This window comes from Macaca mulatta, chromosome 1 (genome assembly GCF_049350105.2).
Source record: "Macaca mulatta isolate MMU2019108-1 chromosome 1, T2T-MMU8v2.0, whole genome shotgun sequence".
Taxonomy (NCBI): domain Eukaryota; kingdom Metazoa; phylum Chordata; class Mammalia; order Primates; family Cercopithecidae; genus Macaca; species Macaca mulatta.
Window position 1 is genome coordinate 148,023,280 of NC_133406.1, and position 26,902 is coordinate 148,050,181.

Here is a 26,902-nt window from a genome sequence, read left to right on the forward strand (position 1 = left end):
AAGGTCATTTATTAAAGTATTTATTAGGGTAATCCTAATTTTGATACATGTGTTATTTACGTTACATTTACCTAGAATTTAAACAGATTTCCTTTTTTCATAGATAAGTCAAGAAGTTACTGTATTTAATTTTTATTTACATATACATTTGTTCTTTTGTTTTTGGGGGGCTTTTTTGCCAGCAAATCCTAGAAGAGCAAGACTTTAAAGAAGAGGATTTTGGCCTATTTCAGTTAGCTGGGCAAAGATGCATAGAAGAAGGGCACATAGACCAGCTATTAGAAATTATTCAAAATGAAAAGAATAAGGTACGTACAATCTTGGTGTTTACTTTTCAGTCTTGGGAAGAGAATAATCACATGATGCTATTCATCCAGTCATTTATCCATCAAACATTTAAGAATCTACTTAAATTTTCACAGTAGGGAACTGAAGACAAAAAAAGAATTAGAAATATTCAGGTGGGGCGTAGTGGCTCACGCTTGTAATCCCAGCACTGTGGGAGGCCGAGGCAGGCAGATCACTTGAGCCCAGGAGTTTGAGACTAGCCCGGGCAACAGAGTAAGGCCCTGTCTCAGAAAAAAAGAAAAGAAAAGAAACAGTCATATACTTGAAGGTACTTACAATCTGGTCAAACAGATAAACATGTAAACAACTAACAATAATGAGGCAAAATAAATAAAATAAGTGCTATAGTTGAAGTAAAGAGTTTTTAGAAGAAACAGAATTACTTCTGGTTTAGGGAGTCCAAAAATAGTGTTTGGGTTATTAATTTACATTGAAAAATATACATATCAAGCAGGCTAAATATTCATTTTGGGTGATCAGCCCATTCTCCAGCCAAATGTGTATGGAAAACCAAATTTTAATTAAAACAGTATTTTATGTGCTTAGAATCAGAACAGGAGGAAAGCTATATGTCATTATGCTAGCCAGTATCATCCAGTTACAATAGTTTGAGAAGTCCTCTACAATAGAAAAGGATCTTATTTGTGAATCAGGAATAACTTTTTCCTGGGACACTGTCTTGGCAACACCCTGCCAAATTTTGTGTCTTTGGATACTCCTTATAAGGAAGACTGCTATGGTTTGGTTCTGTGTCCCCACCCAGATCTCACCTTGAATTGTAATAATCCCTGTGTGTCAAGGGTGGGACCAGGTGGAGGTGATTGAATCAAGGGGGTGGTTTCCCACATGCTTCTCATCATAGTGAGTGAGTTCTCACGAGGTCTGATGGTTTTATAACCATCTGGCATTTCCCCTGTTGGCACTCAGCCCCTCTCCTGCTGCCCTGTGAAGAGGTGCCTTCCGCCATGGTTGTAAGTTTCCTGAGGCCTCCCTAGCCATGTGGAACTGCATGTCAATTAAACCTCTTTTCTTTCTAAATTACCCAGGCTTAGGTATTTTTTCATAGAAGCAGCGTGAGAACAGACTAATACAAAGACCATCTTCTTTCTAGGTACACAGTCTTTCTTCATTTGCAGTGCTACTTATTTATTAGAAGTTTCTTTCTCGATATCACAGTGTAGTCGTGTTGACCTGTGTTTCTCTCCAGGGCATCTTGATTGGATTTGGGGGATTCCTAAAACTTTTTAATCATACATTATTATAGCATCTCTTAGTTCAAATGGCTTATACCCTTCTTATTTTTTATTAAAATAATTAGGAGATTTTATTGTTTTTAATATATATTTATGATAACTGTGTAACCCTCAATATAATAAATTTTATGTTTTTTAAACTCTTCTTGATTTTTTTCTAATTGCGTTCTCAGAGGATAACCTTCGAAAGTACTTAGCTTTTAGCTAATAATAAAAAAATTAATAACAACTAATATTTATTGAGTATTTACATGTACCAGATGCTGTCTTTAGTCCTTTACATTTATTAACTTAGTCTCTCCAAAATCTCAGAAAGTAGGTATTCATTTTGACTGAAAGGTTAAATGACTTGCCCAAAAGTAAGTCAGCTTTTATGTAACATCCAAGATTCAGACCTGTGTAGCATGGTTTTGGAGCTCCTAACTACTCTGCTCTACCGCTGGTTAGTGCTATATGGCATATGGTTTTAGGGTAGAATACAGGGGATTGATTGAGAGGGTGAGGCATCAAAAATGACGGGGTTTCTAGCCTCTAAAAGGATAATATATGGTATCAAACAGAAAAAGGCAGCCTAAGTAGAGGGAAAAGTTTACTGAAGGAACAAGTGATTTGACTTTTAGAAATTTTGAATTTAAGTACAGCAGTCAATTGGAAAATAGGGTTTTGAGCTCAGTAGATACAGGAATTAAGATGTAGATCTCTGAGACACATATCTGTGAGACTTTAATTATGTAAAGATTGGGTAATTGAAGCATTGAGGGGTGAAAAAAAAACAAGAATTTACCTGAGTTCACAGAAAAGAGGCTGAAGAGAAGAGGCCCAAGATCCCATCTTGAGGAATTTAAGAAACAGATAGAGAGAAGAGGCCTGCCAAGGAGATGAGGATCAGCACCACATCTATGAGGCAGAAGGAAAAGGGAAGTATAAACAAAGTATTTTTCAGGCATTGCATGCCTCAGTGTTTTATTTTTAGCATGCTTCTGAATAGCTAATGGGATAGATTTAAACATTGTGAGGCTTAGTCTTAATAGTTTGAGAATCACCTTTGCAATATGTGATCAGCTAAATGCAAAGGTTTAGATACTGATAAGACAATGTTCAAAACTGACTACAGGCCAGGCATAGTGGTTCACGCCTATAATTCCAGCACTTTGGGAGGCCGAGGTGGGTGGATCACCTGAGGTCAGGAGTTTGAGACCAGCGAGGTCAGGAGTTTGAGACCAGCCTGGCCAACATGGTGAAACCCTGTCTCCACTAAAAATGCAAGAATTAGTCGGGTGTGATGGCGTGCCCCTGTAATCCCAGCCACTCAGGAGACTGAGATAGGAGAATTGCTTGAACCTGGGAGGCGGAGGCTGCAGTAAGCCAAGATTGTACCACTGCACTCCGGCCCGGGAAACAGAGTGAGACCCATCTCAACAACAACAACAACAAAAACCGACTACAATTTAATTTTCTTGCTAGGTGAGACTATCAAAATTGACCAAGATTTACTATTATTTTCAACTGTAAGAGTGAATTGGGTGCAGCACACCAACATGGCACATATATGTAACAAACCTGCACGTTGTGCACATGTACCCTAGAACTTAAAGTATAATAAGTCCACTAAATATTTTTTTAAAAAGTGAATTAAAGAAAAAATAAAAATAGTTGCTATTTACTGCTTTGTAAGAGACTATTCACATACTATTTATTACAGTATATTGTAATTGTTATTGTTAATCTCAATTTATAAATTAAACTTTGTTACAGATATGCATGTATAGTATATATATATAGCGTTTGGTACTATTCATGGTTTCAGGCATCCACTGGGGGTCTTGGAATGTACTCTCTGCAGATAAGTGGGGAGACTACTGTATCCTAAGCTCTATTTTTATTATCTTACAAGACTGGGGTCAATATGAGGTATTACAGGTGTCATTTTGTCTTCCTAGATCAGCTTTTTTAAAAAAAATTCTAATTTTTGTGGGTACATAGAAGGCATATATATTGATGGGTACATGAGATGTTTTGATACAGACATATAATGTGTAATAAGCACATCATGGAGAATGGGGTATCCATCCCCTCAAGCATTTATCCTTTGTGTTACAAATAATTCAATTATACTCATTTAGTTACTTTAAACTGTACAGTTAGTTATTAACTATAGTCACCCTGTTGTGCTCTCAAATAGTAGGTCTTATTCATTACTTATAACTATTTTTTTTTTTTGGTACTCATTAGCCATCTTCCCTGCCTCCCACTACTCTTTTCAGCCTCTAGTAACCATCCTTCTACTCTCTGTGTCCGTGTGTTCAGTTGTATGGTTTTTTCACATCCCACAAAAAGGTGAGAACATTCATTGTTTTTCTGTGCCTGACTTCTTTCACTTAACATAATGGTCTACAGTCCCATCCATGTTATTGCAAATGACAAGTTGTCATTCTTTTTTATGGCCGAATAGTACTCCGTTGTGTATACGTACCACATTTTCTTTATCCATTCATTTGTTGATGGACACTTCGGTTGCTTCCAAATCTGAGATAAACAGTGCTGCAATGAACATGGGAGTGCAAATGTCTCTTCAATATAGTGATTTCCTTTCTTTTGGGTATATACCCAGCAGTGGGATTGCTGGATCATATGGTAGCTCTATTTTTGTATTTTTTGAGGAACTGCCAAACTGTTCTCATTAATGGTTGTACTAATTCACATTCCCACCAACAATATATGAAGGTTTCCTTTTCTCCACATCCTTGCCAGCATTTGTTATTGACTGTCTTTTGGATATAAGCCATTTTAACTGGGGTGAGATGATATCCCGTTGTAGTTTTGATTTGCATTTCTCTGATGATCATGATGCACAACTTTTCATATGCTTGTTTGCAATTTGTATGCCTTCTTTTGGGAAATGTCCATTCAAATCTTTTGCCAATTTTTTTATTGGATTATTAGATTTTTTCCCTTAGTGGTGTTTGAGCTCCTTTTCTATTCTGGTTATTCATCCGTTGTCAGATGGGTTAAATCTGCTTTTTCTTTATTTATATATTGTTTTGAGATAGGGTCTGTCTCTTGTCACCCAGGCAGGTTTGCAGAGGTGTGATCACAGCTCACTGCTACCTCTGCCTCCCAGGCTCAGGCCATCCTACCACTCATCCTCCCAAGTAGTTGGGACTTCAAACGTGTGCCACCAGGCCCAGCTAATTTTTGTATTTTGTAGACACAGGGTTTGGCCATGTTGCCCAGGCTGCTCAAGTGATCCGCCCACCTCAGCCTCCCAAAATGTTGGGATTACAGGCATGAGCCACCATGCTTTAAAAAAAAAAACCAAAAAACAAAGACTGGGCGCAGTGGCTCACGCCTGTAATCCCAGCACTTTGGGAGGCCGAGGGAGGTGGACACGCAGTCAGGAGATCCAGACCATCCTGGCTAGCACGGTGAAACCCCATCTCTACTGAAAAAAAAAAAATACAAAAAATTAGCTGGGCCTGGTGGTGGGCACCTGTAGTCCCAGCTACTCAGGAGGCTGAGGCAGGAGAATGATGTGAACCCAGGAGGCAGAGCTTGCAGTGAGCTGAGATAGTGCCACTGCACTCCAGCCTGGGCAATAGAGCAAGACTCAGTCTCAAAATAATTAACTTTAAAAAATAGAGACAGGGTCTCACTAGGTTGCCCAGGCTGGTCTCAAACTCCTGGGCTCAAGTGATCCTCCTGCCTCAGCCTCCCAAGGTGCTGGGATTAGCAGCATGAGCCACTGCACCCAGCCAGCCACCGTTTTTTTAAAGGACTCCAGAATGTAAACTCTAGGAGTGATCTTATCCAGTGTGTTCCTCACTTTATTTCTAATCCCTAGAATATTATAGTGTAGGCTTGGTAAATACTGATGAGTTAAAGTACAAAGCAGGCCAGAGAAGTGGAATACATTGTTGATGTCACTCACGTCCGTGTGAAGAGACCACCAAACAGGCTTTGTGTGAGCAATAAAGCTTTTTAATCACCTGGGTGCAGGCGGGCTGAGTCCGAAAAGAGAGTCAGCGAAGGGAGATAAAGGTGGGGCCGTTTTATAGGATTTGAGTAGGTAAAGGAAAATTACAGTCAAAGGGGGTTGTTCTCTGGCAGGCAGGGGTGGGGGTCACAAGGTGCTCAGTGGGGGAGCTTTTGAGGCAGGATGTGCCAGGAAAAGGAATTTCACAAGGTAATGTCATCAGTTAAGGCAGGAACAGGCCATTTTCACTTCGTTTGTGGTGGAATGTCTTCAGTTAATGCAGGAACCAGCTATCTGGATGTGTACGTGGTGGCTTAGCTTTGGCTCAGAGGCCTGACATTCCTGTCTTCTTATATTAATAAGAAAAATAAAATAGTGTTGAAGTGTTGGAGCGGTGAAAATTTTTGTGGGGTGGTATGGAGAGATAATGGGTGATGTTTCTCAGGGCTGCTTCAAGTGGGATTGGGGCGGCATGGGAACCTAGAGTGGCAGAGATTAAGCTGAAGGAAGATTTTGTGGTAAGAGGCAATATTGTGGGGTTGTTAGAAGGAGGATTTGTTGTATGGAATGATTGGTGATGGCCTGGATGCGGTTTTGTATGAATTGAAAAACTAAACAAGACAAAAGGTCCGAATAAGAGAAGGAGAAAAACAGGTATTAAAGGACTAAGAATTGGGAGGACCCAGGACATCCAATTAGAGAGTGCCCAAGGAGGTTCAGCATAGCCCTGCCAGCAAAGATTATTTATTTACTTTAAGAGGCAGTTAAGAGTGGGGGATAGCAGCAGGAGATACCAGCTGTGATGGCTTGGAGAAACAGTGTAAATGGGCAATGTAAACAAGAGCCGGGCATTTAGGAGTAGTTGAGAACGGTGGATAGGAGTATGACTAGACAGAAGATAGTAGGGATGACAAGTTTTTTGGGGCACAGTGCAAGTTGGTCTGGTGTCTGGAATGAGACTGGAGCCTAATAAAAAGGAGCATCTATACAGGAGCTTCAATGGGCTGTACCCGGTAGCATTCCAAGGACAGGCCTGAATTCTGAGAAGGCAAGTGGTAAAAGTATTGTCCAGTCCTTTTTAAGTTGGTGGCTGAGCTTGGTGAGGTGTGTTTTTACCGTTAGTCCGTTCTACCTTTCTTGAAGATTGAAGACTGTGAGGGGTATGAAGATCTCACTGAATACCAAGAGCCTGAGAAACTGCTTGGGTGATTTGACTAGTAAAGGCCGGTCCATTATCAGACTGTATAGAGGTTTGAAGGCTAAACCGAGGAATTATGTCTGACAGAAGGGAAGAAATGACCACGGTGGCCTTTTCAGACCCTGTGGGAAAGGCCTCTACCTATCCAGTGAAAGTGTCTACTCAGACCAAGAGCTATTTTAATTTCCTGACTCCAGGCATGTGAGTAAAGTCAATTTGCCAGTCCTGGGTGGGGGCAAATCCCTAAGCTTGATGTGTAGGAAAGGGAGGGGGCATGAACAATCCCTGAAGGGTAGTAGAATAGCAGATGGATCACTGAGAAGTGATGTCCTTGAGGATAGATTTCCATGATGGAAAGGAAATGAGAGGTTCTAAGAGGCAGGCTAGCGGCTTGTAACCTACATGGAAGAGGTTAGGAAATGATGACAGAATAGAATGGGCCTGTCAGGCTGGAAGGAGATATTTTCCTTGGTCTAAGAACCATTTGCCTTGTGTGGGAAGAGATTGATAGGTGGAAGTTTCAGCGGGGGAGTAGGTGGGAGTGACCAATGTGAAGGAGAAAAACTGACCGTGAGGGACAGAAGTTGGAACACTAACTGCTTTTTTAGCTAACTTATCAACATAAGCATTGTCTTGAGCAATGGGATCTGATGCCTTTTGATGGCCCTTGCAGTGAATGACTCCAGCTTCCTTTGGAAGTAAAGTGGCTTTGAGAAGCGTTTTCATTAAAGAGGCATTAATGATGGAGGACCCTTACTCAGTGAGGAAACCTCTTTCAGCCCGTATAACAGCATGGTGGTGCAGGATATGGAAGGCGTATTTAGAGTCAGTATAAATATTGACACGTAGTCCTTTTGCAAGAGTGAGGGCCTGAGTTAAGGCAACTAGTTCGGCTTGCTGAGAGGTAGTGGAGGGAGGCAGAGTGGTAGCCTCAATGATAGATGTGGAAGATACTATAGCATAGCCTGCCTTTGCTGGTGAGTGGCGATTAGGCCTGGTGGAACTGCCATCAATAAACCAAGTATGTTAAGGGTGAGGAACAGGAAAGAATATGGGGAAATGGGGTAAATGTCAGATGGATCAGAGAGATACAGTCATGGGGGTCAGGTGTGGTATCAGGAATAATGTGGGAGGCCGGATTGAAGTCCAGGCCAGAAACAATCGTAATTGTGGGAGACTCAACAAAGAGTGAGTATAGCTGAAGGAGCCAGGGAGCAGAAAGTATGTGTGTCAAGTGGGAGGAAGAAAATAGATTTTGGAAGTTATGAGAACTGTAGAGAGTGAGTTGAGCACAGTTTGTGATTTTTAGGGCCTCTAAAAGTATTAAAGCAGTGGCAGCCACTGCACGCAGACATGAGACCTAGGCTAAAACAGTAAGGTCAAGTTGTTTGGACAGAAAGGCTACAGGACACAGTCCTGGCTCTTGTGTAAGAATTCTGAGCACACTAACCATGCCTGGGAAGGAAAGGAGTTGTTTTGTAGAAGGGATTGGGGTTTGGGAGATTAGCCAGACATGATCAGCGGAGAGAGCACGTGTGTTTTTATGAGAATTATGCCGAGATAGGTAACAGATGAGGAAGAAATTTAGGCTTGACTGAAGTAATGGGGGCTGTCTGTGAAGCCTTGCAGCAGTACAGCCCAGGTAATTTGCTGAGCCTGATGGGTGTCAGGGTCAGTCCAGGTGAAAGTGAAGAGAGGCTGGGATGAAGGGTACAAAGGAATATAAAGAAAGCATGTTTGAGATCCAGAACAGAATACTGGGTTGTGGAGGGAGGTATTGAGGATAGGAGAGTATATGGGTTTTGCACTATGGGGTGGACAGGCAAGACAATTTGGTTGATAAGGTGCAGATCCTGAACTAACCTGTAAGTCTTATCTGGGTCTAGGACAGGTAAAATGGGGGAATTGTAAGAAGAGTTTATAGGCTTTAAAAGGCCATGCTCTAACAGTTCAGTGATAACAGGCTTTAATTCTTTTAAAGCGTACTGTGGGATGGGATATTGGCATTGAGCGGGGTAAGGGTGATTAGGTTTTAATGAGATGATGAGGGGTGCATGATCAGTCGCCAAGGAGGGAGTAGAGGCATCCTATACTTGTGGGTTAAGGTGGGGGGATACGAGAGGAGGATGCAAAGGAGGCTTTGGACTGGGGAAAACAGCGTCGCTGAGGTGTGGCTGTAGTCCAGGAACAGTCAGGGAAGCAGATAATTTAGTTAAAATGTCTCGACCTAATAAGGGAGCTGGGCAGGTGGGGATAACTAAAAAGGAGTGCATAAAAGAATGTTGTCTAAGTTGGCACCAGAGTTGGGGAGTTTTAAGAGGTTTAGAAACCTGGCCGTCAATACCCACAACAGTTATGGAGGCAAAGGAAACAGGCCTTTGAAAAGAAGGTAATGTGGAGTGGGTAGCCTTCATATTGATTAAGAAGGGGACGGACTTACCCTCCACTGTGAGAGTTACCTAAAGCGTCTGTGATGGTCCAGGAGGCTTCCGAGGTGATTGGGCAGCGTCAGTCTTTAGCCGCTAAGCCAAGAAGATCTGGGAAGGAGTCAGAGAGCCTTGGGCCAGAGTTCTAGGGGCTCTGGCAGTGGCTCCCAGGCGAGTCGAACACTCCAATTTTCTGTGGGTTCCCATAGATGGGACACGGCTTAGGAATCCTGGGCTGCGGACATTGCTTGGCCCAGTGGCCAGATTTCCAGCACTTGTAGCAAGCTTCTGGGGGAGGCGGTCCTGGAGGAATGACTGGCTGCTGCAATTCAGGCATTTGGAAGTTCTTGTGTGCTGGAGATGTGGCTGGGGTTTGTCTCACAGTGGAGGCAAGGAATTGCAACTCAGAAATACGTTGCTACTTGGCTGCCTTTATTATTATACACCTTGAAGGCGAATTAAGTCCTGTTTTGGGGTTTGAGGGCCAGAATCTAATTTTTGGAGTTTTATTTAATGTCGGGAGCGGATTGGATAATAAAATGTATATTGAGAATAAGACAGCCTTTTGACATTTTAGGGTCTAGGGCTGTAAAGCATCTCAGGGTTGCTGCCAAACAAGCCATGAACTGGGCTGGGTTTTTCATATTTGATGAAAAAGAGCCTAAACGCTAACTGATTTGGGAGAGGTTGGATAAAGAAAAAGGAACATTAACCTTGACTATGTCTTTAGCTCCAGTCACCTTTTTAAGAGGAAATAGCTGGGCAGGTGAGGAGGGCTAGTCGTGGAACAAAACTAAGCCAGACCGGGTGTGAGGAGGGGAGGTGATAAAAGGATTATAAGGTGGGGAGTGGAGGCTGAGGAAAATTTGGGACCTAGCTCGGCCTGGTGAGGAGGGGAGAAGTCAGATGGGTCTGTAGAAAAGGAAGATTAAAAAGACTCAGCGATGCTTGGGGTTGGGACTGAGGGAAGAGGCGGGAGGGAAAGATGGAAGATTTGGGACGAGTTGCATTGGGAACAGAGACTAGGGAGGGACCGATGTGTAAAAGAATGCCTGGACGTCAGGCACCTCAGACTGTTTGCCCATTTTACGACAAGAATTATATAGATCTTGTAGGATGGAAAAATCGAAAGTGCCATTTTCTGGCTATTGGGAACCACTGTCGAGTTTGTATTGGGGTCGGGTGGCATTGTAGAAGAAAATAAGGTGTTTAGGTTTAGGTCAGGTGTGAGTTGAAGAGGTTTTAAGTTCTTGAGAACACAGGCTAAGGGAGAAGGAGGAATGGAGGGTGGAAGGTTGCCCATAGTGAAAGAGGCAAGCCCAGAGAAAAGAGAGTAGAGACATGGAGAGAAGGAGTGGGGGGCGCTTGCCCCCCAGAAAAGTGGAGGAGTAGAGACACGGAGAGAAGGGGTCGGGGGGTTCTTGCCCCCCAGAAAAGCAGTAGTTGCTGCTAAGGGTGAAGGACCAAGGCAGGCGTCCCGTGTGGTCAGACATCTCTGAAATGTGGGTGAATAATCAGGCAGCCATCCCCGGGTGAGTAAACACCAAGGGAAGACTGTCTTCCCGAGTCCGTGACCAGTGCCGGAGTTTTGGATCCACAGATAAAACGCGTCTCCTCTGTCTCTACCAGAAATGGAAAGGAACTGAAATTAAGAGAAGGGAGAGATTGAAGTGTGGCGCCAAGATTGAAAGGAGAAAGAGGTTGAGGGATAGTGAGAGAGATTGGAGAAGAGAGTAAAAAGAGGCCACTTACCAGATTTAAAATTGGTGAGCTGTTCCTTGGGCTGGTCTGTCTGAGGACCTGAGGTTGTAGGTGGATCTTTCTCACAGAGCAAAGAGCAAGAGGACAGGGGATTGATCTCCCGAAGGAGGTCCCCCAATCCGAGTCATGGCACCAAAATGTCACTGGCATCCGTGTGAAGAGACCACCAAACAGGCTTTGTGTGAGCAATAAAGCTTTTTAATCACCTGGGTGCAGGCGGGCTGAGTCCGAAAAGAGTCAGCGAAGGGAGATAGGGGTGGGGCCGTTTTATAGGATTTGGGTAGGTAGAAGAAAAAATTACAGTCAAAGGGGGTTGTTCTCTGGCAGGCAGGGGTGGGGGTCACAAGGTGCTCAGTGGGGGAGCTTTTGAGGCAGGATGTGCCAGGAAAAGGAATTTCACAAGATAATATCATCGCCTAAGGCAAGGACTGGCCATTTTCACTTCTTTTGTGGTGGAATGTCATCGGTTAAGGCAGGAACCGGCCATCTGGATGTGTACGTGCAGGTCACAGGGGATATGATGGCTTAGCTTTGGCTCAGAGGCCTGACAGTTGATACTTTTGAAAATCAGTGGTTTTGATAATGAATGTGAATTAGTAATTATAAAGATAAACTTTCACTTGTGTGGTAAGCATTCTGAAATATCTTTGAACATAGAAGCCACTTGTATGTAGGAGAGATAGTTAATGAAGTCGTATTCCTTCTTTTTATATAAATTACAATGATTAGAGACTCCAAGGAACTTTAAAAGGTACAGGAGCATTGGCTGGATTTCTTTATGAATAAGGGGAGAAAAATTCTCTGTGGAAGTACCTGTATTCAGCAAATTAACTCTTTTTGGAAATAGAGGCACTATTTAAATCTTGGGAAACATCAGCTTGCCTGATAAAAAGTAAAGACCCTTTTGCCTTTCCTCAGTGAACATATTAAAAACTATCTATTTAAAAATGTTGATATCTGTCAGCAGCCCACGCTGGAAAGTCTGTGGTGAAATGTCATAGGCCTCACTTCTCCCATCTTCCTGTTTCAGAGACAATTCTGAGCTCTTCCAAGATAGGAAAGCACACTGCGAGAGTCCTATAGGTGGCAGTGTTTGCTTTACTCTGAAAATGTCTTTACAGGTCATCATCAAGAATATGGGCTGGAATCTCATTGGTCCTGTTGTTCGATGCCTTTTGTGTAAAGATAAAGAGGATGCTAAAAGAAAAGTTTGCTTTTTGATCTTTGATTTATTAGTAAAGGTAAGTTAACAAGGTTCTCTTTGTCATAATACACAGCAGTATTTTATAATTCCCTTTAATGTTTATTGTTTGGTAAGAAAGCTTTCAGTTCATGAAAGTACATGCAGAAAGGAACTTGTTGGAGAAAAGACCCAGTCTTATTGATTGGATAGGCAGTTCCATTTCAGGATTTCCCAAATTCTCTGGATAAAAGAATTTTCTAACCTCATTAACTTCATATCAGACCCATTGATTCAGCATCTCCAGGGGGAGACCTAGGAAGCTATATTTTAACAAGTAACTTTTTGTATAGATGTGGAATACAAGGTTTAGAGAGGTAGTTCAAGGTCACATTTATCTTTTGGCAACATTAGAACTAGAATTAAAATCTCAGTCCTCTTTCTTTGTGGTACGTTCCTTAAAAGAGAATCGAAAGCCTACAATACAAGTGATTAAAATGAAAGTAGGAATGGGGTAGAACACAGATCAGTTGTGACTAACAACCTTAGAAAGAGACCATTGGTAAAAGGCTAGTAGAGTTTAAAGGCAATATTTGATGGCTAAGAAAGAAAAATTCTGAGAAGAAGGATGTTATAAGAAACTGCTTAGTGATCAGTGTAAATATACCCAAATATATATTTGGAAGGAGAGCTCCGTCTGTATGAGTTATTGACTAAGGGAGCTGGGAGCTTTTAAAAAAAAAACAGTCAAGTGAGATGATAAAATATTGCCAGTCAGAAAGCAATGCAAAGTTTCACCTGTTTAAAAAATACAGAAGCGATTCCGGACTAGCCTAAATAGGCTTGCAGCGTGGGATTGAAAGGTCCCACCTGCTGGAGCCCCTGGGAATTTATTAAGGCAATTTCAGAGTAGACAGGTGAAGCACAAAGGAAACCTGAGCTTAAAGATCCATTGACTTCTTGCTGCTTTTTAGTTTTATAGTTACTTGACCATCACAGATTCTGTGTTTTGCTAGTGCATATTTTTTTAACAATTGTATAAATAATTTTAATGTTAAGCAAAAACATAATTGTATAATATTTTTTGTCAATATATGTCTTCTTAAAAATAGTAATAATGTGGCTTTAAATACAACTTGTATTAAACAGGTTCAATTGTGAATATTTTTATAGTTATGCAATCCAAAGGAATTATTGTTGGGTTTGCTTGAACTGATTGAAGAGCCCTCTGGAAAACAGATATCCCAAAGTATTCTTCTTTTGCTTCAGCCATTACAAACAGGTAATGAGAATTTTGATATCAGAGTACTTCTTGTATCTTTAAGTGCCTTGATGGTTACCCCAAAATGTCAATACTACACCAAAGTTTACAGCTAATTAGTGAGTACTCTGCTTAAACGAATAATAGCAATGCCAATGTGAATTCTGCTGCTCATGGAAAGATTATAGTATCTGGCCAGAGTGGGTACCCAGTAAATATTCTGTTGAATGTCATACTATTTTTCATGTGCTGTATTGAAACCTATACCTTTTTGCCTAACCTTCCTATCTGCTGCTTAAATCTAGAATTTTCTCCCGAAACATATTTCAAGGATTACCTCTGTGGTGTCTGCAGTACTAAATCTGATAGCATTATAGTAGTCCAGAAGAGTATCAGGCAGGGCGTTGCTCAGCCTCTGCTTTGGGAGGTGGATTGGGCATAGCAAAGGTACTACTGAAGAATGAAACGAGGAGATATGGCATGATAAGGCTCCATGGCTGAGTGCAGTAACAATATTGGTAGGTAATGGGTCTTGGCAACCGAGGCAGACAGTATCCATGGGAAGAGGTTATTTTTCATTTTAGGAAATTCATTTATCTCACAGTCTGATAGAGGGACCTGGAATCAGAAATTATATTTGTTTTAAATATGAATGCCTACCAGCTTCATACCACCTATAATATTCTGTCTTCTAGGGGAAAAAAATCTAATAATACCACCTCCTATTTGTATAGTGCTTTGCAGTTTACAATACACTCTCATATTTTGTGCTTATAACACAAAAAACATGGAAAGAACATGTTTGTCTTAAGTACATAGCCTGTTACACATAGTTGGTTATAAACATAACCTAAACAGCATTTCATGGCAAGATGCTGTGTTATTTTATGCACAACTAAGAAGAAAAAAACACTGCCAGTTAGACTGTGATGTGTCATCTTGATTTCAAGAGCTGTTAAAATATGGAAGGAGGAGGTATCTTGTAATTCCACATTTGCCGAATTTCTTGTCCCATGTTTAGCATACTTGATGAGCGACAACTTGATCTTTGTTCTAGTGATTCAGAAACTTCATAACAAGGCATATTCAATTGGATTAGCATTGTCTACCCTTTGGAATCAGCTATCTCTTCTTCCTGTTCCATACTCAAAAGAACAAATACAAATGGATGACTATGGCCTTTGTCAGTGTTGCAAGGCCTTAATAGAGTTCACTAAGCCTTTTGTGGAAGAAGTCATTGATAACAAAGAAAACTCACTGGAAAATGAAAAGTTAAAGGATGAATTACTGAAATTGTAAGTATAATTTTAAGAACATCTCACAATGGACTTAAGTAATTGATAGTTCAGTTATTTTATGTTTCTTCACCTTGTTTGACATGTAAATAGAAATCTAGTTTCACGTTTTGAATTTCAGAAGAATGTAGGGTTCAACTCATACAGCATGGGGACTTGAGACATTTATATTTAAAAAAATTATAGGCCGGGTGTAGTGGCTCACACATGTAATCCCATCACTTTGGGAGACTGACATGAGAGGATTGTTTGGGGCCAGGAGTTTGAGACCAGCCTTGGCAACATAGCGAGACCCCCATCTCTACAAAAAAAAATTTAAAAATTAGCTGGATATAGTGGCATATACCTTAGTGCTACTACTTGGGAGGCTAAGGCTAGAGGATGGGTTGAATCCAGGAGTGTGAGGCTACAGTGAATGATGATCGGCCACTGTACTCCAGCCTGGGCAACAGAGCAAGACCCTGTCTTTAAAAAACTAATTAATAAAATAATTATAAAACCAAAATCCATTCATTTACTTTATATTCTTCTTTGTATTGCCTTTATTCATCATAGTAAGTGAATAATGAAAGTGGGGGAAATAGATACATGTAGCTCAGGGTGAGTATGGGAAATAGATATATGTAGCTCTGTGGAGAAATTGTGTTTTACTCTTTCAAAGAAAGCAGCAGAAGGACCACCAGACAGAACATCCAACTTGACTACAAAAATAGTAGTAGAGTATCCACCCAACAGCATTCCCTCCATGGGTGCTATAGACTAAACATGTACTGTTCAATATGGCTGTAGCATGTGACATATGGCTGGTCAAAATTCAGATGTACTTTAAGTATAAAATATTCCCTGGATTTTGAAGACTTGTTATTAAAAAAAAAAAAAAAACAAAAAAAAAACAGTAAAATACCTCAATAATTTTTATATTGATAACATGTTGAAATGACAATATTTCAGATATATTGGGTTAAGATAAATTATTAAAATCATCTCTCCCATTCTTACTACTTTTTTCATATGTCTACTAAAAGATCTTAAATGTAGGGCTATGTTATATTTCTATTGGACAGTGATAGACTAGATTATTTAATTACATGGACCAGTAATTTTTAAATTTTGGCTACTTGGAGGCTGAGGCAGGAGGATCACTTGAGGCCAGGAGTTCAAGACCAACTTAGGCAACACAGCAAGACCTCATCTCTAAAAAATAGAATATAAAATAATATTTTAATTTTGTAGACATACTATTTTTAGCTTCCTACTTGTCAGGACATTTAAAAAAAATTAACAGCCAGATGTGGTGGCTCACACCTGTAATCCTAACACTTTGGGAGGCCAAGGTGGGAGATTGCTTGAGGTCAGGAGTTTGAGACCAGCCTGGGCAACATAGTGAGACCCTGTCTCTACAAAAAATAAAAAAGTTAGCTGGGCACAGTGTTGTGTGCCTGTAGTCCAAGCTACTTGGCAGGCTGCAGCAGGAGGATCCTTTGGGCCCAGGAGTTTGAGGTTACAGTGTGCTATTATTGTGCCACTGCATTCCAGCCTGGGTGACAGAGACCCTGTCTCAAAAAAAAGTTTTTTACCATTTATAAAATCCATTATCTCATAAAAGAAAAGGTATTTTAACTAAAGAAATAGGAAAGGCTTAATCACAGAATAAAGTTTCATTTTCTAAATAAAACAAATAGAGCTGTGTGAAAAAATGACTATTTCCTGAGTTTTTCTTTGAACTAATGAAAACAACATCGTAGACTAGCACTGGCCCTCAAACATTCAGAATTCAATGGAATAGTTCAGATGTAGAAGTCAGTCTTAGCATGTTGAGTCTCCCAAGGTGTTCTCATGTTCTCCCTATTACTAGTACGAACGACGTTACATCAACAGTTTTATAGAACATTAAGTTATTGATGCTTGTCTTAATCCACTTGTGCTGATATAACAGACTACCTAAGACTGGGTGATTTATAATGAACGAAATTCATTGGTTCACAGTTCTGGAGGCTGGGAAGTCTACAGTTAAGGCGCTGGCATCTGGCAAGGGCCTTCTAGCTGTGTCATAATGTGGCTGAAGGTAAAAGGGCAAACGGCAAAAGTGGGCTGAACTTGCCCTTTTACAAGAGCATTAATCTCATGCATGAGAGTGGAGCCCCCTTGGCCTAATTCCCACCTCTTTATGGCAGTTAAATTTCAACATGAGTTTTGGAGAGGAGAGTCATTCAAACCATAGCAGTGCTTATGTTATTTTTCAAGTAAAATTAACTTAGATTTGAAGAACTAGGGATTTTATACTTGGAAGTGTTGATTTCATAGTTACCTATTTCTTATGCCTTAGTTGTTTCAAAAGCTTGAAATGCCCTTTGCTGACAGCACAATTCCTTGAACAGTCTGAAGAAGGTGGAAATGATCCTTTCAGGTATTTTGCATCAGAAATAATAGTAAGTACAGCTAATTTAATCTGCTATAATCTCAAATGTTATCCCACTATATTCTCAGTACTGCACATGTAAATTGATACATTCATTAATAAAGAAATATGTATTTTTTGTAGAACACATAAAAGATGGAAAATAAAACAGCAATAATTTTATTATCCAAAGATAAATATTGATATCCTCCAGGCTTTTTTCTTATATACTTATTTATAATAATACATATATATAAAATTTTCAAAGATTATATATGTATTCTTATAATCTAAGTTTTTCCTCTTCAACAGTATATTATGAATATTTTTCCATTGGCTTAATAGCGTCCTATGGTATGGACTTAGCATAATGTATTTCACCTATGCCATATAGTTCAACATTTGGATTGTTACTAATTTTTCATTATTGTAGGACAACTCCAACTTTTTTTTTAACTGTTAAGTCTATTATAAGTAACCTAGTAACTAAATTTTTGTATACTTCTAAAATTATTTCCTTAAAATTCCTAGAGTGGAAGTTCCATGCCCCATGATAAATATTTTCAAAAAGCTCCATATATAAGTAAATTTTATTTTAAAAGCAATTTGGCTGTATGCATCAATAGTATTTTAAAATGTACTCAGATTCTGTATTAGAGAAATAATCTGAAATATTAAAAAATGTATTTTAAGTTGATGTTTATGAATTTCAAAAGAGCAGTCCATGTGGCCGTGTAGTTTTCTTCAGCCATGTTCAGCTACATGAGTGCAGGTACAGCATAGGAGTAACATTTGGTTTAATTAGGGTGAGGTTTTGAGAACCTCACCCCTCTTATAGAGAGCAAGAGGGGGGCAAGGGATTGAGCATGTATGTAAGGTGATTTTTTTTTTCAATTATATAAGTTCTAAGTTACATGTGCACAACGTGCAGGTTTGTTACATAGGTATACATGTGCCATGTTTGTTTGCTGTACCCATGAACTCATCGTTTACGTTAGGTATTTCTCCTAATACTATCCCTCCCCCAGGCCCCCATGTCCCGACTGGCCCTGGTGTGTGATGTTCCCCACCCTGTGTCCATGTGTTCTGTCCTACCTATGAGTAAGAACATGCGGTGTTTGGTTTTCTGTTCTTGTGATAGTTTGCTTAGAATGATGGTTTCCAGCTTCATCCATGTCCCTGCAAAGGACATGAACTCATCCTTTTTTATGGCTGCATAGTATTTCATTGTGTGTATGTGCCACATTTTCTTAATCCAGTCTATCATTGATGGACATTTGGGTTGGTTCCAAGTCTTTGCTATTGTGAATAGTGCCACAAGAAACACATGTGCATGTGTCTTTATCGTAGAATGATTTATAATCCTTTGGGTATATGCCCAGTATTGGGATCGCTGGGTCAAATGGTATTTCTAGTTCTGGATCCTTGAGGAATCGCCACACTGTCTTCCACAATGGTTGAACTAATTTACACTCCCACCAACAGTGTAAAAGCATTCCTATTTCTCCACATCCTCTCCAGCACCTGTTGTTTCGTGACTTTTTAATGATTGCCATTCTAACTGGCATGAGATGGTATCTCATTATGGTTTTCATTTGTGTTTCTTCAATGACCAGTGATGATGAGCATTTTTTTATGTCTGTTGGCTGCATAAATGTCTTCTTTTGAGAAGTGTCTATTCATATCCTTTGCCCACTTTTTGATGGGGGCTGTTTGTTTTTTTCTTATAAATTTAAGTTCCTTGTAGATTCTGGATATTAGCCCTTTGTCAGATGGATAGATTGCACAAATTTTCTCCCATTTTGTACGTTGCCTGTTCACTCTGATGATAGTTTCTTTTGCTGTGCAGAAGCTCTTTAGTTTAATTAGATACCATTTGTCTATTTTGGCTTTTGTTGCCATTGCTTTTGGTGTTTTAGTCATGAAGTCTTTGCCCATGCCTATGTTCTGAATGGTATTACCTAGGTTTTCTTTTAGGGTTTTTATGGTGTTAGGTCTTACATTTAAGTCTTTAATCCATCTCGAGTTAATTTTTGTATAAGGTGTAAGGAAGGCATCCAGTTTCAGCTTTCTACATATGGCTAGCCAGTTTTCCCAGCACCGTTTATTAAATAGGGAATCCTTTCCCCATTGCTTGTTTTTGTCAGGTTTGTCAAAGATCAGATGGTTGTAGATGTGTAGTGTTATTTCAGAGGCCTCTGTTCTGTTCCATTGGTCTGTGTATCTGTTTTGGTACCAGTACCATACTGTTTTGGTTACTGTAGCCTTGTAGTGTAGTTTGAAGTCAGGTAGCATGATGCCTCCAGCTTTGTTCTTTTTGCTTAGGATTGTCTTGGCTGTACGGGCTCTTTTTTGGTTCCATATGAACTTTAGTTTTTTCTAACTCTGTGAAGAAAGTCAGTGGTAGCTTGATGGGGATAGCATTGAATCTGTAAATTACTTTGGGCAGTATGGCCATTTTCACGATACTGATTCTTCCTATCCATGAGCATGGAATGTTCTTCCATTTGTTTGTGTCTTCTTTTATTTCGTTGAGCAGTGGTTTGTAGTTCTCCTTGAAGAGGTCCTTCACATCTCTGGTATATTGGATTCCTAGCTATTTTATTCTCTTTGTAGTAGTTGTGAATGGGAGTTCACTCATGATTTGGCTCTCTGTTTGTCTATTATTGGTGTATAGGAACACTTGTGATTTTTGCACATTGATTTTGTATTCTGAGACTTTGCTGAAGTTGCTTATCAGCTTAAAGAGATTTTGGTCTGAGACAATGGGGTTTTCTAAATATACAATCATGTCATCTGCAAACAGAGACAATTTGACTTCCTCTTTTCTTAATCAAATACCTTTATTGCTTTCTCTTGCCTGATTGCCCTAGCCAGAACTCCAACACTTTGTTGAACAGGAGTGGTGAGAGAGGGCATCCTTGTCTTGTGCTGGCTTTCAAAGGGAATGCTTCCAATTTTTTGCCCATTCAGGCTGTGGGTTTGTCAAAAAAGCGCTTTATTATTTTGAGATACGTTCCATCAGTACCTAGTTTATTGAGAGTTTTTAGCATGAAGGACTGTTGAATTTTGTCAAAGGCCTTTTCTGCATCTATTGAGATAATCATGTGGTTTTTTGTCATTGGTTCTGTTTATGTGGTGGATTACATTTATTGATTGGCATATGTTGAACCAGCCTTGCATCCCAGGGATGAAGCCGACTTGATTGTGGCAGAAGAGATTTTTGATGTGCTGCTGGATTCAGTATTTTATTGAGGACTTTCACATCGATGTTTATCAGGGATATTGCCCTAAAATTCTCTTTTTTTGTTGTGTCTCTACCAGGCTTTGGTATCAGGATGATCCTGGCCTCATAAAATGAGTTAGGGAGGATTCCCTCTTTTTCTATTGATTGGAATAGTTTCAGAAGGAATGGTACCATCTCCTTTTTGTACCTGTGGTAGAATTCAGCTGTGAATCTGTCTGGTTCTGAACTTTTTTTGGTTGGTAGGCTATTATTGCCTCAATTTCAGAACCTGTTATTGGTCTATTCAGAGATTCAACTTCTTTTTGATTTAGTCTTGGGAGGGTGTATGTGTCCAGGAATTTATCCATTTCTTCTAGATTTTCTAGTTTATTTGCATAGAGGTGTTTATACTATTCTCTGATGGTAGTTTGTATTTCTGTGAGATCAGTGGTGATATCACCTTTATCATTTTTTATTGTGTCTATTTGATTCTTCTCTCTTTTCTTCTTTATTAATCTTGCTAGAGGTCTATGTATTTTGCTGATCTTTTCAAAAAACCAGCTCCTGGATTCACTGATTTTTTTTTTGAAGGGTTTTTTGTGTCTCTATCTTCTTCAGTTCTACTCTCATCTTAGTTATTTCTTGCCTTCTGCTGGCTTTTGAATTTGTTTGCTCTTGCTTCTCTAGTTCTTTTCATTGTGATGTTAGGATGTCATTTTAGCTCCTTCCTGCTTTCTTTTGTGGTCATTTAGTGCTACAAATTTCCCTCTACTTACTGCTTTAAAAGTGTCCCAGAGATTCTGAAACGTGTCTTTGTTCTCATTGTTTTCAAAGAACATCTTTATTTCTGCCTTCATTTCGTTATTTACCCAGTAGTCATTCAGGAGCAGGTTGTTCAGTTTCCATGTAGTTGTGCTGTTTTGAGTGAGTTTATTAATCCTGAGTTCTAATTTGATTGCACTGTGGTCTGAGAGACAGTTTGTTGTGATTTCTGTTCTTTTACATTTGCTGAGTAGTATTTTACTACCAATTATGTGGTCAGTTTTAGAATAAGTATGATATGGTGCTGAGAAGAATGTATATTCTGTTGATTTGGGGTGGAGGGTTCTGTAGATGTCTATTAGGTCTGCTTGGTCCAGAGCTGAGTTCAAGTTCTGGATATCCTTGTTAACCTTCTGTCTCATTGATCTGTGTAATATTGACAGTGGGGTGTTAAAATCTCCCATCATTATTGTGTGGGAGTCTAAGTCTCTTTGTAGGTCTCTGAGGACTTGCTTTATGAATCTGGGTGCTCCTGTATTGGATGCATATATATTTAGGATAGTTAGCTCTTGTTAAAGTTATCCCTTTACCATTATGTAATGGCCTTCTTTGTCTCTTTTGGTCTTTGTTGGTTTAAAGTCTGTTTTATCAGAGACTAGGATTGCAACCCTTGCTTTTTTGTTTTGTTTTGTTTTCCATTCGCTTGGTAGATCTTCCTCCATCCCTTTATTTTGAGTCTATGTGCATCTTTGCACGTGAGATGGGTCTCCTGAATACAGCAAACTGATGGGTCTTGACTCTATCCAATTTGCCAGTCTATATTTTTTATTTGGGGCATTTAGCCCATTTACATTTAAGGTTAGTATTGTTATGATTGAATTTGATCCTGTCATTATGATGTTAGTTGGTTATTTTTCCCATTAATTGATGTGGTTTCTTCATAGCGTTACTGGTTTTTACCATTTTGCATGTTTTTGCAGCGGCTGGTACCGGTCGATCCTATTCATGTTTAGTGCTTCCTTCAGAAGCTCTTGTAGGGCAGGCCTGGTAGTGACAGAATCTCTCAGCATTTGCTTGTCTGTAAAGGATTTTATTTCTCCTTCACTTACGCACCTTAGTTTGGCTGGATATGAAATTCTGGGTTGAAAATTCTTTTCTTTAAGAATGTTGAATACTGGCCCCCACTCTCTTCTGACTTGTAGGGTTTCTGCCGAGAGATTCACTTAGTGTGATGGGCTTCCCTTTGTGGGTAACCCAACCTTTCTCTCTGGCTGCCCTTAAAAGTTTTCCGTTCACTTCCACCTTGGTGAATCTGACAATTATGTGTCTTGGAGTTGCTCTTCTCGAGGAGTATCTTTGTGGTGGTCTCTGTATTTTCTGAATTTGAATGTTGGCCTGCCTTGCTAGGTTATGGAAGTTTTCCTGGATAATATCCTGAAGAGAGTTTTCTAACTTTGTTCCATTCTCCGTGTCACTTTCCGGTACACCAGTCAAATGTAGATTTGTTCTTTTCACATAGTCCCATATTTCTTGGAGGCTTTATTCGTTTCTTTTCACTCTTTTTTCTCTAATCTTGTCCTCTCACTTTATTTCATTAATTTGATCTTCAGTCACTGATACCCTTTCTTCCACTTGATCGAATCAGCTACTGAAGCTTGTGCATGCATCACGTAGTTCTCGTGCCATGGTTTTCAGCTCCATCAGGTCACTTAAGGTCTTCTCTACATTGTTTATTCTAGTTAGCCATTCGTCTAATCTTTTTTCAAGGTTTTTAGCTTCCTTGTGACAGGTTAGAACATGCTCCTTTAGCTCGGAGAAGTTTGTTATTACTGACCTTCTGAAGCCTACTTCTATCAACTACTTGTGAAACTCATTCTCTGTCCAGTTTTGTTCCCTTGTTGGCCAAGAGCTGTGATCCTTTGGAGGAGCAGAGGCGCTCTATTTTTTGGAAATTTCAGGTTTTTTGCTCTGGTTTCTCCCCATCTTTGTGGTTTTATCTACCTTTGATCTTTGATGATGGTGACTTACAGATGGGGTTTTGGTGTAGATGTCCTTTTTATTGATGATGATGCTATTCCTTTCTGTTTGTTAGTTTTCCTTCTAACAGTCAGACCCCTCAGCTGCAGGTCTGTTGGAGTTTGCTAGAGGTCCACTCCAGACTCTGTTTGCCTGGGTATCACCAGTGGAGACTGCAGAACAGCAAATATTCCTGCCTGAACCCTCCTCTGGAAGCTTTGTCCCAGAGGGGCACCCGCCTGTTTGAGGTGTCTGTCGGCCCCCTACTGGAAGGTGTCTCCCAGTCAGGCTACATGGGGGTCAGGGACCTACTTGAGGAGGCAGTCTGTCCATTATCGGAGCTCAACTGCCATACTGAGAGAACCACTGCTCTCTTCAGAGCTGTCAGACAGGGACGTTTAAGTCTGCAGAAGCTGTCTGCCACCTTTTGCCCTGTCCCCAGAGGTGGAATCTATAGAGGCAGTAGGCCTTGCTGAGTTGTGATGGGCTCCGCCCAGTTCGTGCTTCCAGGCCTCTGTTTACACTGTGAGCTACTCAAACCTCAGCAGTGGCGGACGCCCCTTCCCTTCTCCAGCTGCAGCCTCACAGGTCAATCTCAGACTGCTGTGTTAGCAGTGAGCAAGGCTCCGTGGGTGTGGGATCCACCAAGCCAGGCACGGGAGGGTATCTCCTGGTCTGCCAGTTACTAAGACTGTGGGAATAGCACAATATTTGGTCAGGTGTATACTGTTGCTCCAGATACAGTCTGTCATGGCTTCCCTTGGCTAGGAAAGGGAAATGCGCTGACCCCTCGTGCTTCCCGGGTGAGGCGATGCCCCACCCTGCTTCAACTTGCCCTCCGTGGGCTGCACCCACTGTCCAGCGAGTCCCAATGAGATGAACCAGGTACCTCAGTTGGAAATGCAGAAATCAGCCATCTTCTGCGTCAATCTCGCTGGGAGCTGCAGACCGGAGCTGTTCTATTCAGCCATCTTGGAAGTGACTCCTTTTTTTTTTTTTTTTGAGACAGAGTCTTGCTCTGTCACCCAGGCTGTGGTTCAATGGCACAATCTCAGTTCTCTGCAATCTCCACCTCCTAGGTTCAAGCAATTCTCCTGCCTTAGCCTCCCAAGTAGCTGGGATTACAGGCACCCGCCACCACGCCTGGCTAATTTTTTGTATTTTTAGTAGAGATGGAGTTTCGCCATGTTGGCCAAGCTGGTCTCAAACTCCTGACCTCAGGTGATCCACCCGCCTCAGCCTCCCAAAGTCAGGAATTACAGGTGTGAGCCACTGCACCCTGCCACAAGGTGATTTTAATGTACAAAGTGACTTTAATGATGGACATAGAATTTAAGCTGGGTAAGGAGTGAAGTTAGGACATACTAAATGCAAGAGACAGTGAAAAGGTGATTGGATCATTAGGTTGTAGAACCTGATGTGGGTGACAAATGTTTGGAGTTAGGTTACTAAAAGGGGTGAACTGAAAAAATAGGTGTAAAGAATAGGATGCTTGAAAATAGTATTATGGAAAGATTATAGTTACTAGCATCAATGTCTGGGGTGTGAACATGAGAGGGTGTTCTAAAGGAGAGGGTAGAGGCCAAGGTCATTGTACTAGAGAAAATAGATTTCTGAGATTTCTTTGGTTGTATGTTTTAAATCCCACAGAATTATAATGTTGGAAAGCCACGTGATGGGGTGACCTTGGGGTCTACTAACTGCAACAAGGAGGGGTAGAAATGGTAAAGTCATAAAAAATGAGTTTCAGAGTTGAGGGAGTTTTAGAGAGGATGGGGAGAGAATGGTGTAGAAGCAGCAAGGAGAACAGATGTATTCCCAGGCTCAGTGGTACAATGGGTATAGATGAAAAATATAGCAGTCTTTTGAAGGGTTGCAGAGAAAGCAGTTGTTTTCAGATGAGAGCCAATTTTCATTTAGGAGAGATGGAAAAAGGGGTAATATGAAGGGATGCTAGAAGTTTATGGGAATAAATTCTGAAGATGAGAGATGACTTGGTGACTGATATAATTAGGAATACATAATTTAATAAGGTTCATGCTGATGGTCACGATAATAGTGAAGAGGCTGTGAGGGATGAAGAAGGAGAGGTGAAGGGTTTTCTCTGGAGCACACAAAAGTCTGGGGGCTCTTCATTGTTGCCAGTGCTAGAGTACAGTGTCATCTCCTGGAGGTGGTATAAGCACCATCACCTGTGATGCGTATTTTGAGAAGACAACTATGAAAGTTGGAAACTATTAGAGGAAATCTGGTGATGCAGAAAAACCAAACTCAGTTTCTCCTACTATAGTCATAACAAGTTTCTGACACCAGATGTATGGAGTTCCCCTGCCCTGCCCCCTGCACTTCACAGCAAGCAAGCAAGCAGTTCTACCGTGGACACCAGTTGGGTGTCCTCTAATTCAATTCCAACATTACCTACCTGGAGACAGTGTCAGATTTCACAGGTTGAGGACTGAATCCCTCAAGACTGCCCCCACTTCCAATGCCAGTCTCAAGCCGCAGGATGTTTTACCTGTGCTCTGACTGACTGGCTATAAATCAAGATTCCCAGGACCCCTTCTTGGGTTTGATTAATTTGCTAGATAGGCTTACAGAACTCAGGGAACTGCTTACTTACATTTAGTGGTTTACTGTAAAGAATATTACCAAGGATACAGATGAAGAGATGCATAGGGCTTAGGTATAGGGGAGGAGGTACCAAGTTTCCATACCCTTCCTGGATGCACCACCCTACTGGAAACTTCGTGTGTTCAGCTTCCAGAAGCTTTCTGAATCCGATCATTTTGGGTTTTTATGGAGGCTTCATTATGTAGGAATGATTAATTACATCATTGACCATTGGTAATCAACTGAATCTTCAGCCCCTCTCCTTTACTGAGGTGGGATGGAGGTGGGGCTGTGGGACTGAAAGGTCCAACCTTCTAATCACAGGGTTGGTTCCCTTGGCAACCAGCTCCCATCCTGAGGCTATCCAGGAGACCCAGCCATCAGTCAACTCAACAGCATAAAGACACTTATCACTTTGGAGATTCCAAGGATTTTAGGAGTTATATCCCAGGAAGTGGGAACAAAGAGCAAATATATATTTCACAGTATCACAGATGTTAAATCTGGGAGTGATGTAATCAAACTGTGTTTAGGATTCATCACTTTAAAGGAAGATGACTAACGGGGATAAAATTGGAAGTAGGGAAGCCTTAGGAGTTAAGTAAGAAATGATGGGACAAGAGTATAGATGTATGGATATAGTTTTTGTTTGTTTCCTTTTTTTAATTGACTAAATTTAGGGTGCATTCTGTTATTAAGTTAAAGATGAAGAAAGGGCAGATTTGAGAACTTCATAGTAGGTAAAACTGGCAAAATTTGGTCATTGATTGGATTTTGAATAGAACATGGATGAGGGTTTTTGCTTGCATAACTGGGCAGATGAAGGTGCCAATACTTGAGATAGAGAATACAGAGCAAGAATCTGGGGGTCTTGAGCTTTTAAATAAAATGTATTATAAAAATTTAAAAACATTCAGAAAAGTACTAAAAATAATATAGCACATGCCCATGTACCCATCACCCAGCTTCAATAATTATGAACATTTTGCCAGTTTTGTTTTATCTATCCTCCTCCTTTTCTTGCTGTGGTATAACAAGTCCTAAACATAATTCATCTGTAAGTCTTTAAGGATGCTTCCCTAATGATAAGGGCTTTTTTTAAAAAACAAATAACCACCATGTTATCATGACACCTAACAAGATTTTATACCTTTTGTTAAAATTTTTTGAGACAGGGTTTCACTCCCATTGCCTA

At 40.5% G+C, this 26,902-nt stretch overlaps 1 protein-coding gene across 4 annotated transcripts in view; it reads left to right on the plus strand.

The window, feature by feature from the left end:
• The window catches only part of GLMN (glomulin, FKBP associated protein), a 59,693-nt gene that overhangs the window by 1,265 nt on the left and 31,526 nt on the right, over positions 1-26,902 (plus strand). For all 4 annotated transcript variants that reach the window (XR_013400625.1, XR_013400626.1, XM_001099081.5 and 1 more), the window contains exons 3-7: positions 183-308; positions 12,081-12,200; positions 13,313-13,421; positions 14,458-14,695; positions 17,022-17,124. Coding sequence is in view for 2 of the 4 variants with exons in the window: in XM_001099081.5 (XP_001099081.2) it covers positions 183-308; positions 12,081-12,200; positions 13,313-13,421; positions 14,458-14,695; positions 17,022-17,124 (696 nt within the window). In the remaining 2 variants the exon portion in view is untranslated. The remainder of the gene's footprint in view (positions 1-182; positions 309-12,080; positions 12,201-13,312; positions 13,422-14,457; positions 14,696-17,021; positions 17,125-26,902) is intronic.